The sequence below is a fragment of the Carassius gibelio genome, chromosome A21 (assembly GCF_023724105.1).
Source record: "Carassius gibelio isolate Cgi1373 ecotype wild population from Czech Republic chromosome A21, carGib1.2-hapl.c, whole genome shotgun sequence".
Lineage (NCBI taxonomy): Eukaryota > Metazoa > Chordata > Actinopteri > Cypriniformes > Cyprinidae > Carassius > Carassius gibelio.
Window position 1 is genome coordinate 21,847,065 of NC_068391.1, and position 21,785 is coordinate 21,868,849.

At 37.6% G+C, this 21,785-nt stretch overlaps 1 protein-coding gene and 1 long non-coding RNA gene across 2 annotated transcripts; one reads left to right on the forward strand and one right to left on the reverse strand.

Moving 5' to 3' along the window:
* Positions 1–367: 367 nt before the first annotated feature.
* Positions 368–1,860, reverse strand: LOC127941440 (uncharacterized). Its single transcript, XR_008149017.1, has 2 exons — positions 1,727–1,860; positions 368–997 (listed from the first exon to the last, which is right to left on the reverse strand). It is a non-coding gene; the product is annotated as an uncharacterized LOC127941440 (long non-coding RNA).
* On the forward strand, positions 1,593–8,124 carry LOC127941438 (histone deacetylase complex subunit SAP30L). The gene is made up of 4 exons (XM_052536468.1): positions 1,593–2,235; positions 2,580–2,702; positions 6,602–6,700; positions 7,248–8,124. The coding sequence occupies exons 1-4, from the start codon at positions 2,050–2,052 to the stop codon at positions 7,374–7,376; spliced, it is 537 nt and encodes a 178-aa protein (XP_052392428.1). The 5' UTR covers positions 1,593–2,049; the 3' UTR covers positions 7,377–8,124.
* Positions 8,125–21,785: the final 13,661 nt, after the last annotated feature.

The window sequence follows — 21,785 nt, forward strand, 5'->3', positions numbered from 1 at the left end:
ATGATTGGTTAATAATAACACTGTTAAAATACATAATGTAGGCAAATACAAAATAAACTATTTATGTACATGTTATTCCAAATGCCATGTGATTGCTGCTGTTACTCTTACAGGACGATCAAGTCCTTGATTAAGCTACTGACCAAACATTTCATTCATATTTCATTCATATTGACTCAATCTTTCATTTTTGGCCACATTTCTGCTATAGATGACACCGCCTTTATAATTTCTTCAACAAAAACATGGATATCACAACCCTTACAAAAATAAACCATGGATTTATCATAGTAAAACTACTTAATTTCCTTTTGCATTATTTCTGAATGCTTGAGAATATAAAATAAATTGGAGTCATAATAAAGTTATAGGTAATAATACAATTTATTCATTTAGTTTTTAATTTGATTAAAGTGCTATTTTCACCCTATAGTAGGTGTTTATTTCCATCATCGTATTTGAGGAAGGGGGCACAACAACACAATCCTGCTCAGGACACCCATCTGGCCAGCAGCGGACCTGATTATACATTTATTACAGAAACACAGAGTAAAAGCACAACTTCAGGAGTGAGCAAAGGCCAAAACAACAAACAAACCGCAAGTCAGCTCCTAACAGAAAATACTAGATTCCCTAACACAAGAAGAACTAAATAAAAACACAATATGCTACCCTAACTAAAAACAGGAGAAAACAATATTTGCAAAAGAAAATCACACTCACCCCCTCCAAGTGTGGAAAAGAGTATTTACAATACTTTACAAAATATACAAAGTGTCAAATAAGATTGACAACACCTTATCAACTCAAAACCAAAATCCTCACAATAGACACACAATAGACAGATGAACAGCAAGCTAAGAGCATCAACACACAACAGCACGTACAGCAGAACAACAGGAAATGACACGTCCAGCAGAACAACAGGAAATGACACGTCCAGCAGAACGCCCTCCTCAGGAAGCAGATCCTTTTACTGCTGCTCCTTGGTCACTCACTGGCAAACACAAACACAAACACAACAACAGAGTCAAATGCGATGCTATCTGACTCTAAAGAGAGAGTAGAGTATGTCAGAGTATCTGTGCACAGAGTCAGATCAGAAACTGAGAAGCACACTGACCAGATACAGACTCAGCGGACACAAGCTGATGATAGAGACGGCCAGACACAGAGAAACTGCTCAGTATGTGTCTGTCTGTCATGATATTAGAGAAAACACTCATCCTGATGTTTCCAGCACAGGTAGATTATGTTATGCCATATTACTCTATTGTATTACTTAGATGTATATTTTGCTTCTGTAAATCTAATACTTTATCTTATTTCTAACTTATACACTTACATACACTCATTCATTATGCACTACGTTTAATACTTTTTACTATTTTTTTAATTATTACTATTATTCATTTTCTTTCTGTTAATACATATGTGCACTATTTGTAAGTGGCCCAGCTCCAGCTGTTTTGGCAATACAAATATTCAGCTTTTGTCATGACAATAAAGCCCCAAGTATCTCAATAAAGCTAACCCTGACTGAAATTGAAGTGTGTGTGAGACAGAGATAGAGAGAGAGACAGAGATAGAGAGTGTGTGTGTGTGTGTGTGTGTGTGGGGCGATAGATGACATCGACGGTCAGGAAGTGGCGTTTGATGGACGCGTGCTCTGACCAACCGAAATCGAAGACTCAGCCTCGGAGGCCCGCCTTGGTGTGAATCTAACCAATGGGCTTTCAAAGCTAAAACTTCCGGTTTCTGGCAGGAGTTGTTTCATTGTGTGTACATTGTTGAAATGGGCTCGTAGTTTGTAAAGCGTCAAATCTGCAGTTTCGGCGCGGACACGGTCGGTTCTCCTGCATCGGATGTGACAGTTCGGCTGCTTCAGTCAAGTCCCGGGATCTTCAGCGAAACGGATCCGAAGCTTCGCGGAGATTCTCGTTCTGGACGCTTCGCTCGTTCATCCGCGGCGCGCTCGGCTCTTCGGAACGCATCTAGTTTGGCTTCAGCTGCGTTCAGTTCGACCGCCTCTCCCTGGAAGTGCCCGTTATGAACGGGTTCAGCACGGAAGAGGACAGCCACGACGGCCCGCCCGCGCCGCCCTTCTTCGGCCAGAGCTGCTGTCTGATCGAGGACGGAGAGCGTTGCGGCCGCGCGGCGGGGAACGCGTCCTTCAGCAAGCGCATCCAGAAGAGCATCAGCCAGAGGAAGCTCAAGCTGGACATCGACAAGAGCGTAAGAGTCCGCCCCGAGGGCCTTCCGTGTGTGTGTGTGTGTGTGTGTGTGTGTGTGTGTGTGTGTGTGTGGTGTCGAGGCCCTCAGCACTTGTCTCAGATGAGAGGTGCAGTGCGCGTCAGGCCTGGGACGCGTTTGCGTTCATAACGTCTGGTTTATTGTCATGTCAGTGGCCACTAAAACTTGTCCGATTCGTGGCCTTGCGCTTGTTTTTAGTTTGGTAAATGTCATTTTATGGGACGTAAATCAAACTGAAAACATCCGATTATATTTTCTTGATCTAGTAATGTGTTCCGTGTTCTTTAATCTAGTATTCTGTTTTCTAACACTAGTTTCCCCCTCAGGTTCGTCATTTGTACATCTGTGATTTCCACAAGAACTTCATCCAGAGTGTTCGTAACAAGCGCAAGAGGAAGACGAGTGATGACGGAGGAGAGTCCCCGGATCATGACGTGGAGGTGCCCGAGGTAAAGCTCCAGATGTTTACTACAGTACTACAGCATTTCTGATGGATCCAGCACAACACTGTTTGCTATGCTAGAAGATCATTATTCTTGTTCCATGCATTTCCAGATATACTGTTTTAAAAGGTTTAGAAATTTATTGCTTTAGAAAGGATGAAAAAATGGTAAAGCACTTTTTTTATTCATCTTAAAATCCAATTACAATCTATGCAGCAAGAATGCAAGCTGTTATTGAGACCAAATGAGGACATCCAAAATATTACCTTATTATTTGTTATTATAATTTTTTTTTTAAGGAAAATCAATGTTATATATTTTTGTTCAATAATATTTGTTTATTATTTATTTGAGGGAATTTTATGATAGTATGCAATATTTATATAATTTTAATTATCCATTTTCTCCAGTAGAATTTATTATTTTTTTTTAAATATATTTACTATTTTTTAATGAATGCAATATTTCAAATTAAAATGGGGTGAAAGGCATTTAAACTCAATTTAAGTGAGAATTGGGCCATCTGGAGGCATTAAAAAGAGAAAACTTTTCTAATGTTGCATAATCTCTTTTTGTCTGTTTTTTAGACATAATTTCTAAAAGACCTTTTTGTCAAGGTTTAGATATTTTTGGTTAGATAAGAAATAGGTTTACATTATTATTACAGTAAAACATTAAAATATTGCTTAAACGGAACACAGTATTTTTGTTTGATAATTATTGGATGATTAAAAAATATAGTGATAATTCAAAAGACTTTACAAACATTTTGTAATTAATATTTTATTAAATGTAATTCAAAAAAATGTTTCTCACATATTTTCAATATGTGCTCTGGTGCAGTTTTACAAGTTTGTTTCTGTGTGTATATATATATATATATATATATATATATATATATATATATGTATATGTATATGTGTGTGTGTACATGTGAGTGTGTGTTTGCGTGTGTGTGTGTGTATTTGCACTCCTGATATTCTGGAGAGTCACCCCTTGATTGCTGCACACGTTTCTTCGTAGTTTGAATGGTTTGAGCTGTGAATGTAGTGACTGTCTGACATCGCTTCTTCAGGGTCTTCCTCAGCTGGACTCTGGCTCTAAAACTGTCCTGGATGCTGGCATAACATTTGAGGAAGTTACTGCTGCTGTTCGACAACTTAATTCAGGACGATCCCTGGATTAGATGGACTGCCAGCAGACTTTTATAAACGTATTTGGGACTTCATTTGACATGATTATTTTGAGGTTTTATGTGGATCTATAAGAGAAGGTGTTTTACCAACTTCCTGTCAATATGCGGTCTTATCACTGTTAGCAAAGAAGCGGGATTTAGCCCTTTTAAAGAACTGGCGTCCTGTTGCCCTTCTTACAACACAATATAAAATATTGGCAAATAGATTAAAAAATGTTTTAGGTTTGATTGTACACAAGGATCAGTCATATTGCATTCCAAAACGGTCCATTATGGATCATTTGTTTTTAGAGCGAGACATTGTGGATATTTGTAATGGTTTCAATGTAAATGTTGGGTTTATTGCCTTGGATCAAGAAAAGGCTTTTGATCGTGTGGATTATCTTTTTAATGTAGTGAAGGTATTTGGTTTTGGTGAAACTTTTTTTAAATTTGATACAGATATTATATAATGGTGCATCATGCTTGGTTAAGATGGGGGCACGTTGAGTCGGCCAGTTCCTATTTTAAGGGGTATTCGGCAAGGCTGTCCATTGTCTGGCCAGTTATACAGTTTAGCAATTGAGCCGCTGCTTTTTTAGACTTGGAGAAAGACTGTCAGGTTTTAATGTGCCTGGTCTATCTTTAGATTCAAGAATGTCTCTGTCTGCCTATGCTGATGATATTACAGTTTTTGTGAACAATGCTGAAGATATTAGCTGTCTATCTGAGGTACTTAGTCTTTATGAGAAAGCTTCATCAGCTAAAGTGAACTGGGCTAAAAGTGAAGCTTTTTGGGCTGGTAAAGGGGAGTTTGAGAGTCTCCCAAAGTTACCTGGAGACCTGAAGTGGGGCAGAGATGATTATCTGAAGATAAATTGGGAGGGTCTAGTGGAGAAAGTGTGCAGCAAGTTGTCTAAATGGAAATGGAGGATTTTAGTGACCAATAATTTGGTTGCTTCTACCCTGTGGCATAAAATAACTGTGTTACAGCCACCTGTTGGACTTATTGTGGAGATTCAAAGGCAACTTGTGAATTTGTTTTGGTCTGGGCAACACTGGATGTGTGCTGCTGTGTTATACCTTCGACATCAGATCCAGAATCTGAGCTCAGAGACTTGTATCACACGGATGCTCATGGATCAAGACAGCTTCTGCTCTTCTCAGGAGGGTCAGAGGTATGGGTTTGGACAGCATCTGTTTTTAAGGGTGCACCTTGTGAATTTGACCGTTTTCTATAAGTCTATTCTGGAAGCATGGAAGGTGTTCACCATTTCATGTACACCGAACACACATGCTGGATTATGGCTTTTTGAAGAGCCACTTTTTCTAAATGACTTTGTACCGTCGAGACTTGTGTCTGGACCCAGCTTGCGTGCGTGTTTCACTGCTGCGGGATGCACGAAGCTGGGACATATTTTGACCAAGAGCTTAGAGGAACTTAGTGAAAGGACTGGAGTGAGATCTCTGAGATTGCTGAAACAAGCTACAACTGGAATCTTAAAGTGTTTGCAGGCGGAACATAAGGTTTTTACAAACGACTCTATAGCAACTGATCAATGGAGAGAGGGGTTCCTTATGTTTCCCTTCTCTGAATGTGACTATTGCTGTGGGAGAATGGCAAGATGATCAGAACTGTCTTTTGTCTTATGAAACCATGTGAAAGCATCCAATGCTGGTCGCTTGCGTGGACTGTAAAGAGGTTGAAACGGTTTTTCATCCATTTGTACAGTGTGCTCGGCTAAACTATTAGTTTTCATTTTTATCCCAGTGGTTCATTGAAATTGGTGAAGCTTTCTCTTATGAAATGTTTAAATATGGTCCAAGGTATACGGAGAAAAGGAAAGGTCAGTTGACTTTACTCAATGCTACACTTGCTATTTGGAAATCCAGAAAGAGTAAGTTCTGTCAGGACAGGGTTCTCTGGATGTGTTGATGATAGAGCATGTCTATTATAAAATGGTAAATTGTGAAGAATCTTTCATGTGTATTTTGAGGATAAGGGAGGTCACAGTAGATGATGATGATTTAATGCTTGCTTTTTAAAAGATTTCTCATTTTAGCATTAATAATATAGCTGTTCTTGTTTTGTGAGTGTGTAATATTATGTGAACACATTGTTTTAAATAAGTGTATTTTTAATAAAAACACACTCACACACACACACACACACACACACTGAAGGTTGTTGATGGATTCAGATGATTTCTGGAAAGTGATCTAGACACCAGCAGGACAGACTCATTTTTAATTCCCTCTTTCATTCGTTCACAGCGCTGTTGATCAGTCATCGATCAACCTAAACACATCACCAACCCTTGCTAGACGCTAGCTATACTGAGACTAGATTACAGCGCTTGCATATTCTGTGGCTTTGGAAGCAAGCGTCTTCTGAATGAGTAGATGTAAATGTTGTCTTCCTGTCTCAAGCTGAAACCAGATCTGCTGCTGAAAACATTTCACGTATGCTTCAGTTTGTATGGAACTGGGTGCATGCAGCTGCGTGGATGTTGCTCAGTACTCGAGCATGGATTTAAGAAACTTGATCTTGAGAGAGAGTAAATGATGAGGGTGAACTATCCCTTTAAACTTCATTTTATTTCCACATTTAGGGTCCAGGATTAAATGAAGTAGAATAAATGTGTGATGGACTGTGCAGCAGGTTGTTTGTGAAGTGAGGCAGCTTCAGGGCTTGATGTGAGACTGATGCTGGATCTGCTCTCTCCGGCAGGTGGATCTGTTCCAGCTCCAGGTCAACACACTGAGACGCTACAAGAGGCACTACAAGATTCAGACCAGACCCGGTCTCAACAAAGCCCAGCTCGCCGAGGTACAGCAGCAATCCTCCTTCACAAGTTCAAGAGTCACCTGTTCTTTCAAATACTATTTTAAAACTCATACGACACATTATTTATTTTTCCTGTGAATCTCCGCTTGATGTCCAACAGCACATCTTTCCTCCAGGTGCATATGTAAATCAAAAGCAAGCATCTGCATCTGCTCGCATGTGCAAAATATAGAATATGACGTGTGTAACACAAGTTATGGACATCAAACCCTGCACTTATGACATAAAACACACTCCTCGGGTTCAGCGGGAGCTAGTTCTCAGTCAACTGTTATTAACTAGCAGCTTAATATTGTGGACAAACCTTTGGTCTGTCAGTGTTTGGAGAATGTGCTTTCCTACATATTAATAGTGATTTGGATTTCAGTAAAATTTCATCAGACTGAATTTTCTCGTGATGGATGTGGAGCTTCTAGACATTTGATCTCTGAACATCTGTCAGCCAATCACAGCGCAGCTCTCATCTGTTCTTGTAAAATCAATGAATTCAGTGGAGTTTTTTTAACAATCTTTCATTCTTCTTTTCCAGACCGTGAGCCGCCACTTCCGAAATATTCCAGTCAATGAGAAGGAGACGCTCACGTACTTTATTTATATGGTGAAGAGCAGTAAAAGCCGGCTGGACCAGAAACCAGACGGGAGCAAACAAGTGGAATAACGTTCTCTGGCGAGTGGAGGAAAGCCATGATTTATGACGTGCAGATGTTAGCTGGCTTTGCAGTTCCTTTTTGAATACTAACTGTGTTTTTGTCCATACGGGAGTCACTACAGTCCCACGCTTGTGTAGTGATGATGATGATGATGATGATGATGTGCCAAACCTCACAGTAACTCCATTAAAGCGCTAGTGTTTGAGTGACGGAGAATCCGGCGTCTCTAATGCTCTGATTTCTCTGCTTGTCCAGTGAGGACCTGATTGAAAGCATGAGAGAGACTGAAGGACTGCAGATCTGCTCTCTCGTGTCAAATGTTTCCCAGAAGAGTGCTGTCTAAGGCTCTTTGGTTTGAGTTGTGCTCATCTACTCTTTCACATCCGTCTCTGCTTTTATAAGACTGCTGCATATCTGCTCTTTATGGTGTTTATTTGTAGGTTGTAATGTTAGTTTTCTTCCTTTCTTTTGTTTGAAATAATCGGTCTAAATACAGTTCTTGTGGCACTATTCCTGTTTGTAGTGATTGTGTGAAAGTGTCTGATGCTGGAGGTCAGATGTGTATTAGAGAGAGTCTAGTAATCAGTCTACACTGTCTCTGTTTGATCATCAGAACTCGACGACAGTGTCTCGTGGAAAACAGCAGAAGGGACTGAGGAAGAATGAATGATTTGCATCAAGGGCTGTATTTTCATTTATTTGTCTATATACATACTGATGAAGATATTAAAATCAAAACATTTTTAAAAATGGAAATCGTTAACATGAGCTTGTTTGGTGAGAGCTCTGAGGATGAATGTGTGGCCCTTCATCAGACATAATCAAAAGTACAACTCTCAACAATAATATTAATGTCATTGACACAATGCATTTGAATTATAATTTATGACAACGTGCATAACGGTAACGAATCGCTCAAAAGTCTGTCAGCATGAAGTGGCATTGTTGTGAGTGTTTTGCTCGAATGAGCTCAAATTTCATCAGACAATGTGAAGTGCAGCTTTCATTTCCAGCTTTTAGTCATGAATTGGTTGAAATATACGCAGCCACTCAGTTTTCAGTCTTTTTAAAGAATTTGTAAAGAAAAAGTTGCATTAATTGTAAGCAATGTTTAATAATAATTTACGTAGGAACTTCAGGATGTTTCCTAACATTTTAGATTATCAGAATGTATCTTAGACAAAGGGTTCTAAAAATATGGCTTCTTATTTTAAAATAAGGTTGGGTGGCTCAGTTTGCCCCAGGGTGAGGGTAAGTTGACCCAGTCAGTGGGTAAAATGAGTCCGTGGGTAAGATGAACCGTCTGGTTGTAAACTGACCATCTGACTGAATCTGGTTTAAACACGTGTTGAATTATAATATATATATATAATTTACCTCTTTTTAAAAACTAATTTAAGAATCAAAATTTTCAATTCTTCAAACAGCCTTATTTATTTTCTTAAAGCTAATGTAAACAACATAAAAGCAATGAAATGAAAATTTCAATCTTCAATTGTTTGCATTTCTGAAACTGTTTAACCAACTATATATAAAAAAAAAAGATGTATCTGATTATAATGTGATGGAAAAACAAATTGTGGTTCTTTTGAGATAATTTGGTGCGCTTGTACAATGTCCCTATCAAATAAAACTACAAATAATAATGTTTATATGATAAACTAAATCATTTGTGTCCTATCACTACTACCAGTTTATTCTTATATTTTAATATAACTTAGTATGGTAGGGTAAGATAAAGTGCTGGCTCAGTTTCCCTACAGTATTTGGCTCACTTTGCCCCATAGCTTTAAAAAAAAAAAAAAAAAAAAACTTACTAATTCAGACTAATATTTAGCTAAATGATTTACATGGTTTTATACATTACTAAATCAATATGCATGTGAAGTTAAATGTTTTTGTTTTATAAGTAAATTAATATTAAGCACACAATTTATTATTAGTTTTAACATTATTGGATTAATGTTTAAACTAGACTGAAGAGTTTGTATGCCGAATTAATTGTGGTTCATCCAGATGACGTCATCCGTCGGAAAAAGCCGAACTCAACTCATGATGAATCTATTTAAGGTTGTAGATGAATGGAGAGAGAAATTTCCTGACGGAAGATCCTTTACTTGGAGCAACAGGTCAGGATCCAGCCAGTCTCGTATTAATTTCTGGCTATTATCCAGGAACATTGATAAAGAGAAAGTTAGAGTTAATATCCATGCCACACCCCTTACTGACCATAGAGCAATTCATATAAACATTCAATTTAGTGCATCTAATACATTTTATAGATCTTGCTACTGGAAATTAAACAATTCACTGTTAAAACATGAAAAGGTTAATGCTGAAATTATTAGGTTAATAACTCGTTTTTACAACAAGGCTAAAAAGGAAAACTCCTACAACACTAACTGAGAACTGCTTAAGTTCGAGTGAGTCAGGAATATTCTTGAGACAGAAGAAGATGAAGTCATAAATACAGTTTCCTCATTTCATCAGAGACCACCCGAGGAAGTTTCAGAGGAGGATAGACTACTTCTTTTACAACTCCAAAACAAATTAGACTAATTATATCGACAAGAAGCAGAGGGAGCCTTCGTAAGGTCTAGAAACAGATGGCTAGAAACAAATTCTGCTTACTTTTTCTGTCTTGAAAGATACTGATCTAAAATGAATTCCATCTACAAGTTAAATATTAATGGGGTCGTTACTGATGATGCTAAATTAATGTCAGATTTTTGTTCAAAATTCTATAGCAATTTATACAGCACAAAATATAATAAAGAAGTTACATCTCATTTTCTTAACTCAATGAATAAGGTAAGAAAGATTGATGAGGCAGACAAAGATTATTGTGACACCCCTCTTACATTGGCAGAGGTCACTGATTTGATCGCTCGACTTACAAACAATAAACCCCCCGGCACTGATGGGTTAACTGCAGAATTTTACAAGGCGTTCTCAGAGCTTTTGGCCCCATTTTTACTACAGGTTTTTATGGAGAATATAGAGAATAATTCCCTTCCTCCTAGTCTGATTCCCAAGCCTAGGAAAGATCCGCTCTTTATTGACAGATGGAGACCCAATTGTCTGCTAAACAATGATTACAAAATAATGGCGTCAATATTTGCCAATAGAATTAAAGAAACTCTTGAAACTATTATAGATGAGACACAATCAGGCTTTATGAGAAACAGGCATATCTCTAATAATATTAGACTGGTATTAGATATTCTTGACTACTCTGACTTAATATCTGAAGATGGCTTCATCCTCCTCTTAGACTTCTACAAGGCCTTTGACACAATAGAATATCAATTTATTTTTCTATCTTTAGAGAAATTAGGTTTTGGGGACTTTTTCAGCAAAGCAATTAAAACCTTATGCTAATGGCAATAGCTCTCTAAAACTGAAAAAAGGAACGAGGCATTCCTCAGGGATGCCCAATTTCCTCTTATTAGTTTCTACTTTGTACACAGATTCTCCCAACTTATGTATGTAATAGTGCTATACAAGGAATCTCTATTGCGGGTAGGGATATCATCATTAGTCAGCTTGCTGACGATACCTTTGGTTTATGCCTAAATATTAATAATGTGAGCTGCTCCTTTAAAAGACTGTGATATACAAACTATTTGCTACATTCTGATCAAGAAATAAGTCATGTACTTGGGTATTATTATCTCTAAAGATTTAGATAATTAGATGTCCGTTAATTTTTTCTCCAATCATTAAAAAAACTCAGAACAAACTGAACCAGTGGTTGCAAAGGGACTTATCTCTAAAAGGCAGAGTGTTGCTTACCAAGGCTGAAGGGATATCACGGCTTACATACGCAGCTTTCTCTTTACATTTGGACAGTAAAATCTGTAAAGACATTGATAAAATGCTTTTTGACTTCATCTGGAAAAATCGTATCCACTATATCAAAAGAAGTGTTGTTATGAATAAATATGAACCTGGTGGACTCAATTTTTTGGACTTCAGTACTCTAAATAATACCTTTAAGATTAATTGGGCTAAGCATTTTCTTAAAAACCCCGTTTCCATTTGGAATTTTTCCCCATTATATATTCTCTCGTTTTGGTGGTCTGGACTTTATTTTGAATTGTAAGTACAATGTAGACAAACTCCCTGTAAAACTCCGCTTTTCACAAGCAGGTCCTTTTAGCTTGGTCTCTTATTTACAAGCATAATTTCTCACCCCACAGGTATCTAATTTGGAATAACAGAGATATCTGATATAAGAACAAGTCTTTTTATTTTGAGAGTTGGGTACATAATCAGATTCTGCTGGTGGACCAGCTATTTAATGCAGAAGGGTGACTTTTCTCCTATAGAGAATTTCTATCAGCATATAACATTCCTGTTACGCCAAAAGAATTCGCAATCGTATTTGACGCCATTCCATCAGGCACAATCATGCTTTTTAAGTATACTGACAGACCTTCAGCTACTTCTGTCTCCCTCCCTGATGTGGCTGAATCACCAGTTGGAAGAATCTGTTTTTCCCATCTTCCACATAATAATAAGAACATTTGTGCAGTATTTCAGAAAGAGATTGTTTCTATTCCAAATGTTACATTTTATTTGAACCGATTTGTAAATGACATTGACTGGAAAAAGGTTTGGATGATTCCTTACAGATATTTATTAGTGAACAAGGTGAAAGAAGTATCTTTCAGAATAATTCACAGATATTACCCTGCGAATCATTACATGATTAAATTTAAAAGGGACATCAATACAAACGGATCTTTTTGTGAAGACCACCCCGAAACTGTTTTGCATCTCTTTTGGTATTGCCCCCACACCAGAACATGTTGGCAAAACTTATTTAACCATATTTATTCAGACTTTGCCTTATTGTGGAAGGATTTTTATAAAAGTCAAAGTAAAGAAAAAACTTACTTCATTATAAACTTATTAATTCTTTTGGCAAAATTTCACATTCATAAATGTAAATTCAGCTCTAAAAAACCTTGTTTTGTAATTTTTATCCATTAAGTTGAACATTATATTAATCTGATTTCTGGCTCAAACAACAAAAAGGCTGTGAAAACTATCAACATATAGTCCTCCTTCACTTTGTAATGATTGTAAGCTTCCCCTGGGAATTTTATTTTATTTTCTGTTTACCTCTGTGTTTTTTGTATGTTATGTATATTTTGGCTAATCACATGTGATTTGTCCCCTTTTTGCAATAAAAAAAACAAAACAAAAAAACAACAACGATAATAATTATAATAATTCATTACATTTATATAGCACTTTTCTAGGCACTCAAAGTGCTTTACATAGTCAGGGGGTATCTCCTCATCCACCACCAGAGTGCAGCATCCACCTGATGATGCTCCAGAACGCCCACCACACACCAGCTTTCTGGTGGAGAGGAGACAGAGTGATGAAGCCAATCAGCAGATATAGGGATTGTTAGGAGGCCATGATGGCCAGAGGTCGATGGGTGAATTTGGCCAGGATGCAGAGGTCACACCTCTACTCTTTTTGAAAGACATCCTGACCACAGAGAGTCAGGACCTTGGTTTAACGTCTCATCCGAAGGACGGTGCTTGTTGACAGTATAGTGTCCCCATCACTACACTGGGGCACTAGGACCCACACAGACCACAGGGTGAGCGCCCCCTGCTGGCCTCACTAGCACCTCTTCCAGCAGATACCTAGTTTTCTCAGAGGTCTCCCTGACCAGGCTCAGCCCTCGTTAGCTTCAGTGGGCAACCGGTCTTGGGCTCCAGGGTGATATGGCTGCCGGCTTTAGATGAACCTCACGATGAACCTCTATCAGGTGCGCTTGTAATTAGAACATATTTAACAACAAACATGGACAGAACCAAAGAGTGAGAGCACTTGTCCTGTGGTTTATCCAACTTTTCTCCTTTTGAAGAAAAACTTTGTGACTGGAAAAAATAATGAGGTGTGAGTAAATGAGGTCAACAGGAACTGGATGTGCATCAGTGATTAATCAACCCCAGACGCTGCTGGTAGAATGACTGTTTAAAGCTAGATTAGTTGTTTTAATCCCAGTAGAAGAGCAATCCAAAATATTTGGAAGAAAGGAGTTGATTGTGACCTCTTGGATTCAAGAATGTCAAGTGGGAGGTGTGAAGAAACACATTTATTTATTTTATAAATGAATATTAAGCACACAAGATTAGTTTAAACATTATTGAGGATGACTAAAGAGAAAATTTGTATGCCAAATTAATTGAAGCCACATAGAGCGTATTTTGATGATAGGCTATGCTAAGTGGAGATAAACTCTCAGACAAGATGACAGATGAAATATGTAACTAAATAAATACACAATTGTGATAGAGAATAAGAAGCTGACATCTGATTTCTCCAAGTGGTTGCATTTACCATGTTTACTATGGTAACGTAAATGTTTAGGGTGCATATTCTTTGACATCACTTATAAATATTTCTGCCTTGTGTAGTGATTATAATCCACATCGGATCGAGTTATTTCAAACACTCGCTGCTGACTAAGAGTGAGTTTTGAGCTCAACTTGGAGTTATAGCTGTTATCTTTCTGAAATTATCTGCAGCGCTGAGCTCTCCAGACGGAGTTCATAACCCCTCCTCTAGCCTCCTGCTTTGGCCCAAAGTTTTCGTTGGGCCAAAAAACCCTATCCGTTGGCCCCGAGGAAGCCCCGATGAGGCACGATCAAGCCCCGGAAGTGACTGGCCCTGGCATGCACTAGCACGCCCGGCTTAATGCCCGTTTCACACATACTCCGTCTGCGGTGCGTATGCGTTGCATATTTTTTTTACGCACCTATGTTAACGGATTCCAGCGTTCACACTGCACGCAGTTGCGGTCCGTCAGTGCGTTCCAGGAGCAGTGCGTCTGCAGCAGTGCAGCGATCGTTTACGTACCGACTCTATTTTTGCTGTTCTGCATGCGCTGAATCAAAGTGACAGCGCATTGTTCGCTGCAAAAATGAACATGGATTGACACGGAAATGCAGTCATTTCACAATAAATGTATACTAATCAAAGCCTACTGTGTTTCACACGCAACACATAAGATATCAGTCATGTTTGCAAGAAGCTGCTCTTTCAAAAGATCGTCAAAAGTTCTGCCACTGAGCTTTGCTATCCTCTTCAGTTCAGCAAAATAATGGGTTGTGGCACTCTCAGTTACTGCTCAAATATAGACATCTGATAGAAGCTTTATGTGGTAAGTAACATTGAGTGTGCTCTTGAAAGTGTAGGGCAACAGGGGTTTGAGAGCTACTATTGCAGAACAACTGCCATACTCTACGATGGCTTCTTTATGGTAAGGCGATTTGGGATGGTCTATGATAAGGTGTCTATGGATACGACCATATTTATTCAGGAAGTTCGGTTGGGAAGCTCGCCATCTCTTTGTCTGAAAGGTTTGATCCAATCACACCAAGAAACCTGACCTGCTCATACAAACAGCGCCTTAAGTTTCAAAAGCATCTGCACACCATTTCCTTTAGGACAACACAATATACACACTACACATTCATCAAGTAACCATCAATCTATATGAAAATAGTATTCAAAAACCCTTTTCTCTCATATTCAACATATATAAAACCAGAGGTGGGTAGTAACGAGTTACATTTACGTCATTACATTTACTTGAGTAATTTTTTTGGGTAACTAATACTTTTGGAGTATATTTAAATATGGATACTTTTTACTCTTACTTGAGTACATTTTTGGAAAAAGATCTGTACTTTTACTTCGTTACTGCTTGCGACGCTCCTCTCGTTACTTTATCTTAATGCAATAAATGTTATAAATGGTTTAGTTTATTCCAAACGCGACGTCTACTTTTCTCTTGACAATGAGCAATGCTCATTCACAAATGATTCATTCTTTTGAGTCAATTCTGTTCAAAGGCTTGATCAAACCAATTGACAAACGAGTAAATTGGTTCATGAATCAGTTTGAATGATTTGTTCAGTTCACTGCGCTGAGCGTCTGAAGCGGTTCACTCAGAGTTGTAATGTTTTAACATCAGCAGCGTTGAAAACGTGGCTATGGAACTGCACTGAATTGAAAGCAAATCTGCAAAGGCTATTATTTGCTAGCGATGAAGATATTTATTAGATGAAAACCGTGTGTGCTGTCTACTGGTCAACAGGTAATAACTTGGGCTACATTCGATTACAGTACACGATACCACTGTGACATTAGTTTGTTGTACGTGTGACTTATAACAGAAGGGAACCAAGTTGAATGCAGCTTCCAAAAGACAAAAAATAGGCAATTAATATTTTATTAATTTTAATTCAATCACACCAGCGGGAGAACGTTCAGCGAGTCATATCATCATCAGCTGCTGAATTCAGATCTGTGTTCGCTGGCTGGTGCTGAGCCAGAGACAAATGCATTTTTACAGCACTGCACATTATAACCAATCACAAAAGATTATGTTGAGCTTTTGAATGCAATGGCCAATCAGAGGTGTTCAGATGAGTTATCGCTAAAATCAGGTGATTCCTTCACTCGCTTGCTGACTGGAGACCTCTTTCTGGCGAATTCTCTTGTCAGAAACGACAAAGTGCAGATGTGTGTACGAATCTATAATTAATATATTGATTTCACAGTGTTAACAGTTTCAGTGATTTTAATGGGAGTTTCTGAGAGTGATTGAACTCTAGACTGTCAGTGAAAATTATCTTTGATAATGTAAATGTTATTTGCTCTCTTTCTGAACAATGAAAGATTAGTAGCAGTTTTTATATCACATTAATTTTCATTGTTAAATTCACATTTAATATAAAGTCAGCCGTATTAAAAATATGTTCTGGCATGACACCTATATCTGTTACTTAAGTAAACAGGCAGGGTTTTATAATAAATTACATAATTAGGCTACTATGACCATCGCATATTATCATTAATAACAATCTATGAAATGTGAGAACCGAGATATTTCATTATATACAGTAGTTCATGCATCTGGGAATGTTTCTAATAAAAAATAAAAATAATAATAATGCCTAATAATAATTTGCCAATATGCTGTTGTGGCTGCTGTGTGTCACATGATGACCCCCATATGCCTAGACACAATTAATTATTTTATTTCCACAATATTTACGCTTGCAGAAATATACTTCTGCGAGCAGACAGAAGAAGATCCGTCAATGTGTATTTGGTTCGTTATGTTCAGATGTTCAGTTACTTAGCGGTCATGTTAGGAGTTTTCACTCTTCTCTGTGTCAGAGGTTATTTATACACATATAATACATACTTTAAAATATAATTTACTTTGTGATGCAAATCAGAATTTTCATCAACTGTTACTCCAGTTTTCAGAGTTATGATCCTTCAAAATATAAATCTAAAATCAGACATATGAACGAACACATACTTTAATTACTTAAGTAGAAATTTGGGGTATCTATACTTTACTTGAGTGATTATTTTTCAGCCGACTTTTTACTTCTACTCCTTACATTTTCAGGCAAGTATCTGTACTTTCTACTCCTTACATTTTAAAAATACCTTCGTTACTGCTATTTCATTTCGGCTTGTTTTCATTCCGGCTTGTCATCATTAAAAAAAAAAAAAAAAAAAAAACCTATCCAGATAAATCGCGCCATCCGGAAGCAGTGAATTTGATTGTGGTTGGATGATAAGTATAAACATATACCATTCCGACACCCTATTGGCTTGTACGCGATCCATCACACCTGCACGTGACATAAATCACATCACAGTCCAGCCAGGACATAGACAGTTTTGGGTTCGTTTATCAAAAAATATATTTCTTAAAAGTAGGGTTGGGTATGGAACCGGTATCCGATCGCCTCAGAGTCAGTCCCCTTAAATTTCACATGAAAGCAGCGTCAGACCGGTCTCCTCCCGTCTTTCAGCGCGCTCTTCAATCCGCAGAGGCGCAGACCGCGAACGGAGCAGCGCATGCGCACTTAAACAAACAGAGGACACGAGGTATGTGTTTAGATTGTTAGAATATCCATATCTGTGCAGTTCTTTGTCATAAATACAGTTTACAAAAGGTCACGAGGTAGCAGTCGGTTTCTCATCTGTAAAGTTTTCGCTCATCAAACCACAGCCGTTTCCTCCAGCGAAAATCTAGCCCTTAACACATATGAACGAACACATACTTTAATTAAACTTATTTAAATATACTTAATTTAATCATACGTACTTTATACATACACTACTGCGCAAAAGTCTTAGACACGTTAGTATTTTCACTTAAAAGAATGGTGTTCGGACAGTTATTCATATATTTTGCTGTAGTGTGTCAGTATAAAATATCAGTTTACATTTCCAAACATTCATTTTGCCGTTGTCAGACTGCTTGTGCATTCAAAATCGCACTAGATTATTATTAAAATTAATGGCAAACTGATATTTCCTACTGACACACTACAGATATAAATAACTGGCTTAAAACCCTTTTTGGGGAGAAAATACTATTTTTTCCATAAGACTTTTGCACAGTACTGTATTTTAAAAACGACATTGTTGCTACTTTATAAAGAATGAGCATACAGTAATTCACAGAACTGATAAAAGACAGTGACAGACAGCACTCATCTTAACTAAATATCAGAGTGAGTGACAGAGATACAGCAGAAACATTATGTGTGGTTTTGTATTAAATAATGACCCAGACTGTGAAATACATTTATTAGCCTTAGATTAAGGGAAGCACAACTTGCACAACAAGCTATGGATTTATTTAAAATATTTGTAATGTTCTTTAAAGTTATCCATAGTTTTTTTGTGGTTCTTTTTTTTTAAGTATCGGTTCAGGCACCGTTTAGGAGCCGGTACCGTTTTAAAAGTATTGAAAAGGCACTGGACCCTACTTAAAAGTTATTATTTCTCACTGGCTCATTTACCAAATGAGTGCTTTTTCTTCGTCCTCCACAAATTAAGCTACTGTACGTAGTTCGGTAGCGAGACGTTTGAATAAATTAGCGTTTTCGATTGACGATGCGATTGACAATGTTGTGATAAGTAGGCTATACCAACTTTGTAACTCGTTCCCCCCCCGAACACTGGACATAGCAGACGTATGTACCAAATACAAGAAGCTATCAATCAAGAAAGTATCAGGATTATGATTTCTTTTTCAGTTTTAGTTTTTGATTAATCACTTGGATTAATCATTCATTTTGACAGCACTATAATGTTTACTGTAAATAGACAACCATACAAGTGTAATTGTTACTAAGCCTGCACCAATGTTCTTGTCCATTGCCCTCACAGAGTCCTGCAGCTAAGCTTGGATGTACATAAACATTCCATTAAAAGTTATTGATGACAAGCCTCTGAAGTTTGACTTTTTGCACCATAACAATACTTATTGGCAACTAGTCATCATATCTCTAGCTCTTTAATGTATTTGCATTGTACTAAAGTGCGTTCATTTTAAATGGGCATATATGCGGTTGATGAAGACCTGAAGGTCGAGACGTTGCTTGATTAAATTCCTCTGGAGCAGTAGTTTTCAGTGTTCAGACTTCACTTCTTTATTTGTCTATATCATTTAGTTGTCTTGCACCTGCGTCCTAATTGGATGTTTGGGATGTGCACACCATTTTTGTATTTTCATATATGCGGCTGAAACAGGAATACTAGTACATCCCAAATTTTTCAACATTAACATTTTAATATAACATTATAGTCATTATGGCCTATGGCCTTTAGAAAAATGTTTTTTGAGGCGGTGGGGTAGTACACAATAGGCCCCTGTGGTGCGGCCTAAGCTTTTGTTCTTAATGGCATTTGTTCCCTTACATTACTTTTACTTTTATACTTTAAGTAGTTTTTTAAACCAGTACTTTTACACTTTTACTTGAGTAAAAAGCTTGAGTTGATACTTCAACTTCTACAAAAGTCTTTTTAAACCCTAGTATCTATACTTCTACTTGAGTAATGAATGCCAGTACTTTTGACACCACTGTCTAAAATTGATTTATTACCAGTGCTGGAAACCGTTTTGCTGATGAAATATATATATTTATACACACATACATATATTACATACATTTTATCTATATATCTAAATAAAAATAGACTCCGTATATATGACCCAAAGTAACTATTAACTAACTACTTGAGTAGATTTTTTATCCGATACTTTTTTATTCTTACTCAAGTAACTATTCAGACTAGTACTTTTACTTTTACTTGAGTAAATATTTCTATAAGTACTTTTACTTTTACTTGAGTACAGTTTTTGGGTACTCTACCCACCTCTGCCTACAGCTGACCATAGGCAAATTCAGAGGCCTAAGCCAGGCTATTGCTTTCGATGTGGCAAGGATGGACACATTGTTTCAATTTGTGAAAATGATCCAAACCCGTCTCTTGTAACTGATAAGAGAAAGCAGTTGAAAGAACGTCAAGTCCTATGGGATAGTCAGTATGGTCCAAGTGCCTCAGTAACTTTAAATGCCACCCCGCCCTGATAGCGAAAAATACGAGGGCTGTCACCTGTCAGAATAGTCTCAAGAAACCAGTGAATATAAGCAACTTGAAGTCCCATTGTAAAAAACGTCTAGTTGGTCTATCCAAAGGATTAATTGGTACAAAAGGCACTGCTCAAGTGAACATTGAGGGAAGACCTTGTTCTTGTCTACTCCACACAAGGTCGCAAGTGACCACTATTTCCCATTCATTTTATGAGCAGAATTTGCCTGGACTAAGCATAACTTCTTTAGATGACCTACTGGAAATAGAAGCAGCTAATTGTCAAGCAGTACCCTACCTGGGGTTTGTTGAAGTAAAAATTGCATTCCCCAGAGACTTTCTTGGATCTGACATTGAAGTGTCTACTCTTGCCCTGGTTATTCCAGAAACCAGAGGCACTGCTCAACCAAAGTTGCTAATAGGCACGAACACCTTGGATCTCGCATATGAGAAACATCTTGAAACAAATTATTCTGTCTGTCGAGCCGTTCCATTTTGTTACCAAGCTGTAATCCAGACCATCGAGCACAGACGCCAGCAGAAAGTAGACAGCATCATAGGAATCGTTAGACTTCCTGATGTTACCCTTACTGTTGTTCCTCAGAAAAAACGGGTAACCAGACGAAACGAGATGAGGAAACTGATGAATGTCAGGAAAACTATCAAAGTTCTGATGAAGATGACTATGTACCCCAATTCTCTGAAGTTCCAGCCATTCCTATACAAAGGGTAGTCAGAGAGTACAATGTGATCAGGAAACCTAAAGACGTTTCTACTAACGCTGATGCTAAAATTCAATTATCTGTCGCAAGTCATGATACAGAGACTGTGAATGCAGGAAACGTACTCAGAAGAGATGATTAATCTTAAATGGAACACTTACCTGATATTCAGTACTTACCTGAAACTCAGTCTTCATCCTGTGGAACAGGACCTGTAAAGGAAAACCTGAAAGAAAGAACTTACCTCAAGTAGAGCAGCAAACACTGGATGTACCTGATGGAAACAAGAAGGACAATGTCACACAAGCTGTGCACGTTGAGGAAAGGGTACCTGATGTTCCACTGAGGAGAAGCAGAGAAGAATCCGCAGAATCTGCTGAACTTACTGAATCTGTAGAAGAAACAGATCAAAGTACAAGTGAGGATGAAATTCAGTTAAGAAGGTCCAAAAGAGTGAAGCAGAAGTCAAAAAGACTGACTTACCCAGAAATGGGAAACCCAATGATATCCATTATCCAATCCCTGCTTCAAAGACTAAACACTGCTTTTGTAGAAACACTTGCAGAACATCCCAAACCAATAAGACACCCTAAGCTTTAAGTCTTTGGTTTTAGCTATGCAAAGGGACTTGCACAGATTTAAGAGGGGTGGGTGTAACACAGGTTAGAATTCAGCTATATAAGAAACAGAGAGAAAGAATATATAATTTTCAAAGAAATTATAATTTTCAAATAATTACATTTCTAATAAAATACTGAAAGTATTAAACAAAAAGCTGAATAAAGTCATTGCGGTTTAAAATAATAAAATAATAAGTTGATAAAATGACTAAATGCCAAATTAACATTCAATCTGGACGGAGACTGTGCGTGACGTCATTGAGATGTGTCCTTATTCCTTGTGTGCCTTGATCACTTACCCTCCTGTAACGAACCTAATTACTGGTCCAATATCAGGTGCTTAGAGTAACCTGTCCCTGTGTCAAGTAACTTCTTGTTACATTATGCATTAAGCAAGAAAAATAAAATACATACATAAAAAATAAAAAAAATTATCAATTATCAGAAATATTGACACAAATATTCCATCAGTCCATCTATTTGAGTAGGTTACATACACGTAGGAATTTATGCAAATGAGCTGCAGCTTCCTGTCCTCTTTTCCAGAATAGGGTAGAGCCTTTACAGCTCATACCTCTTGTCTGTTTGGTTTTGATTATTATGTCTATCGTGCTGAAATAATGCATTT

What these genes read in the sequence shown, in the direction of transcription:
- LOC127941438 (XM_052536468.1), top strand. Translation starts at nt 2,050, where the DNA reads ATGAACGGGTTCAGCACGGAAGAGGACAGCCACGACGGCCCGCCCGCG. An exon ending in AGCTGGACATCGACAAGAGC is followed by an intron (nt 2,236 to 2,579) that starts GTAAGAGTCCGC and finishes TTTCCCCCTCAG; the next exon opens with GTTCGTCATTTGTACATCTG. An exon ending in ACAAAGCCCAGCTCGCCGAG is followed by an intron (nt 6,701 to 7,247) that starts GTACAGCAGCAA and finishes CTTCTTTTCCAG; the next exon opens with ACCGTGAGCCGCCACTTCCG.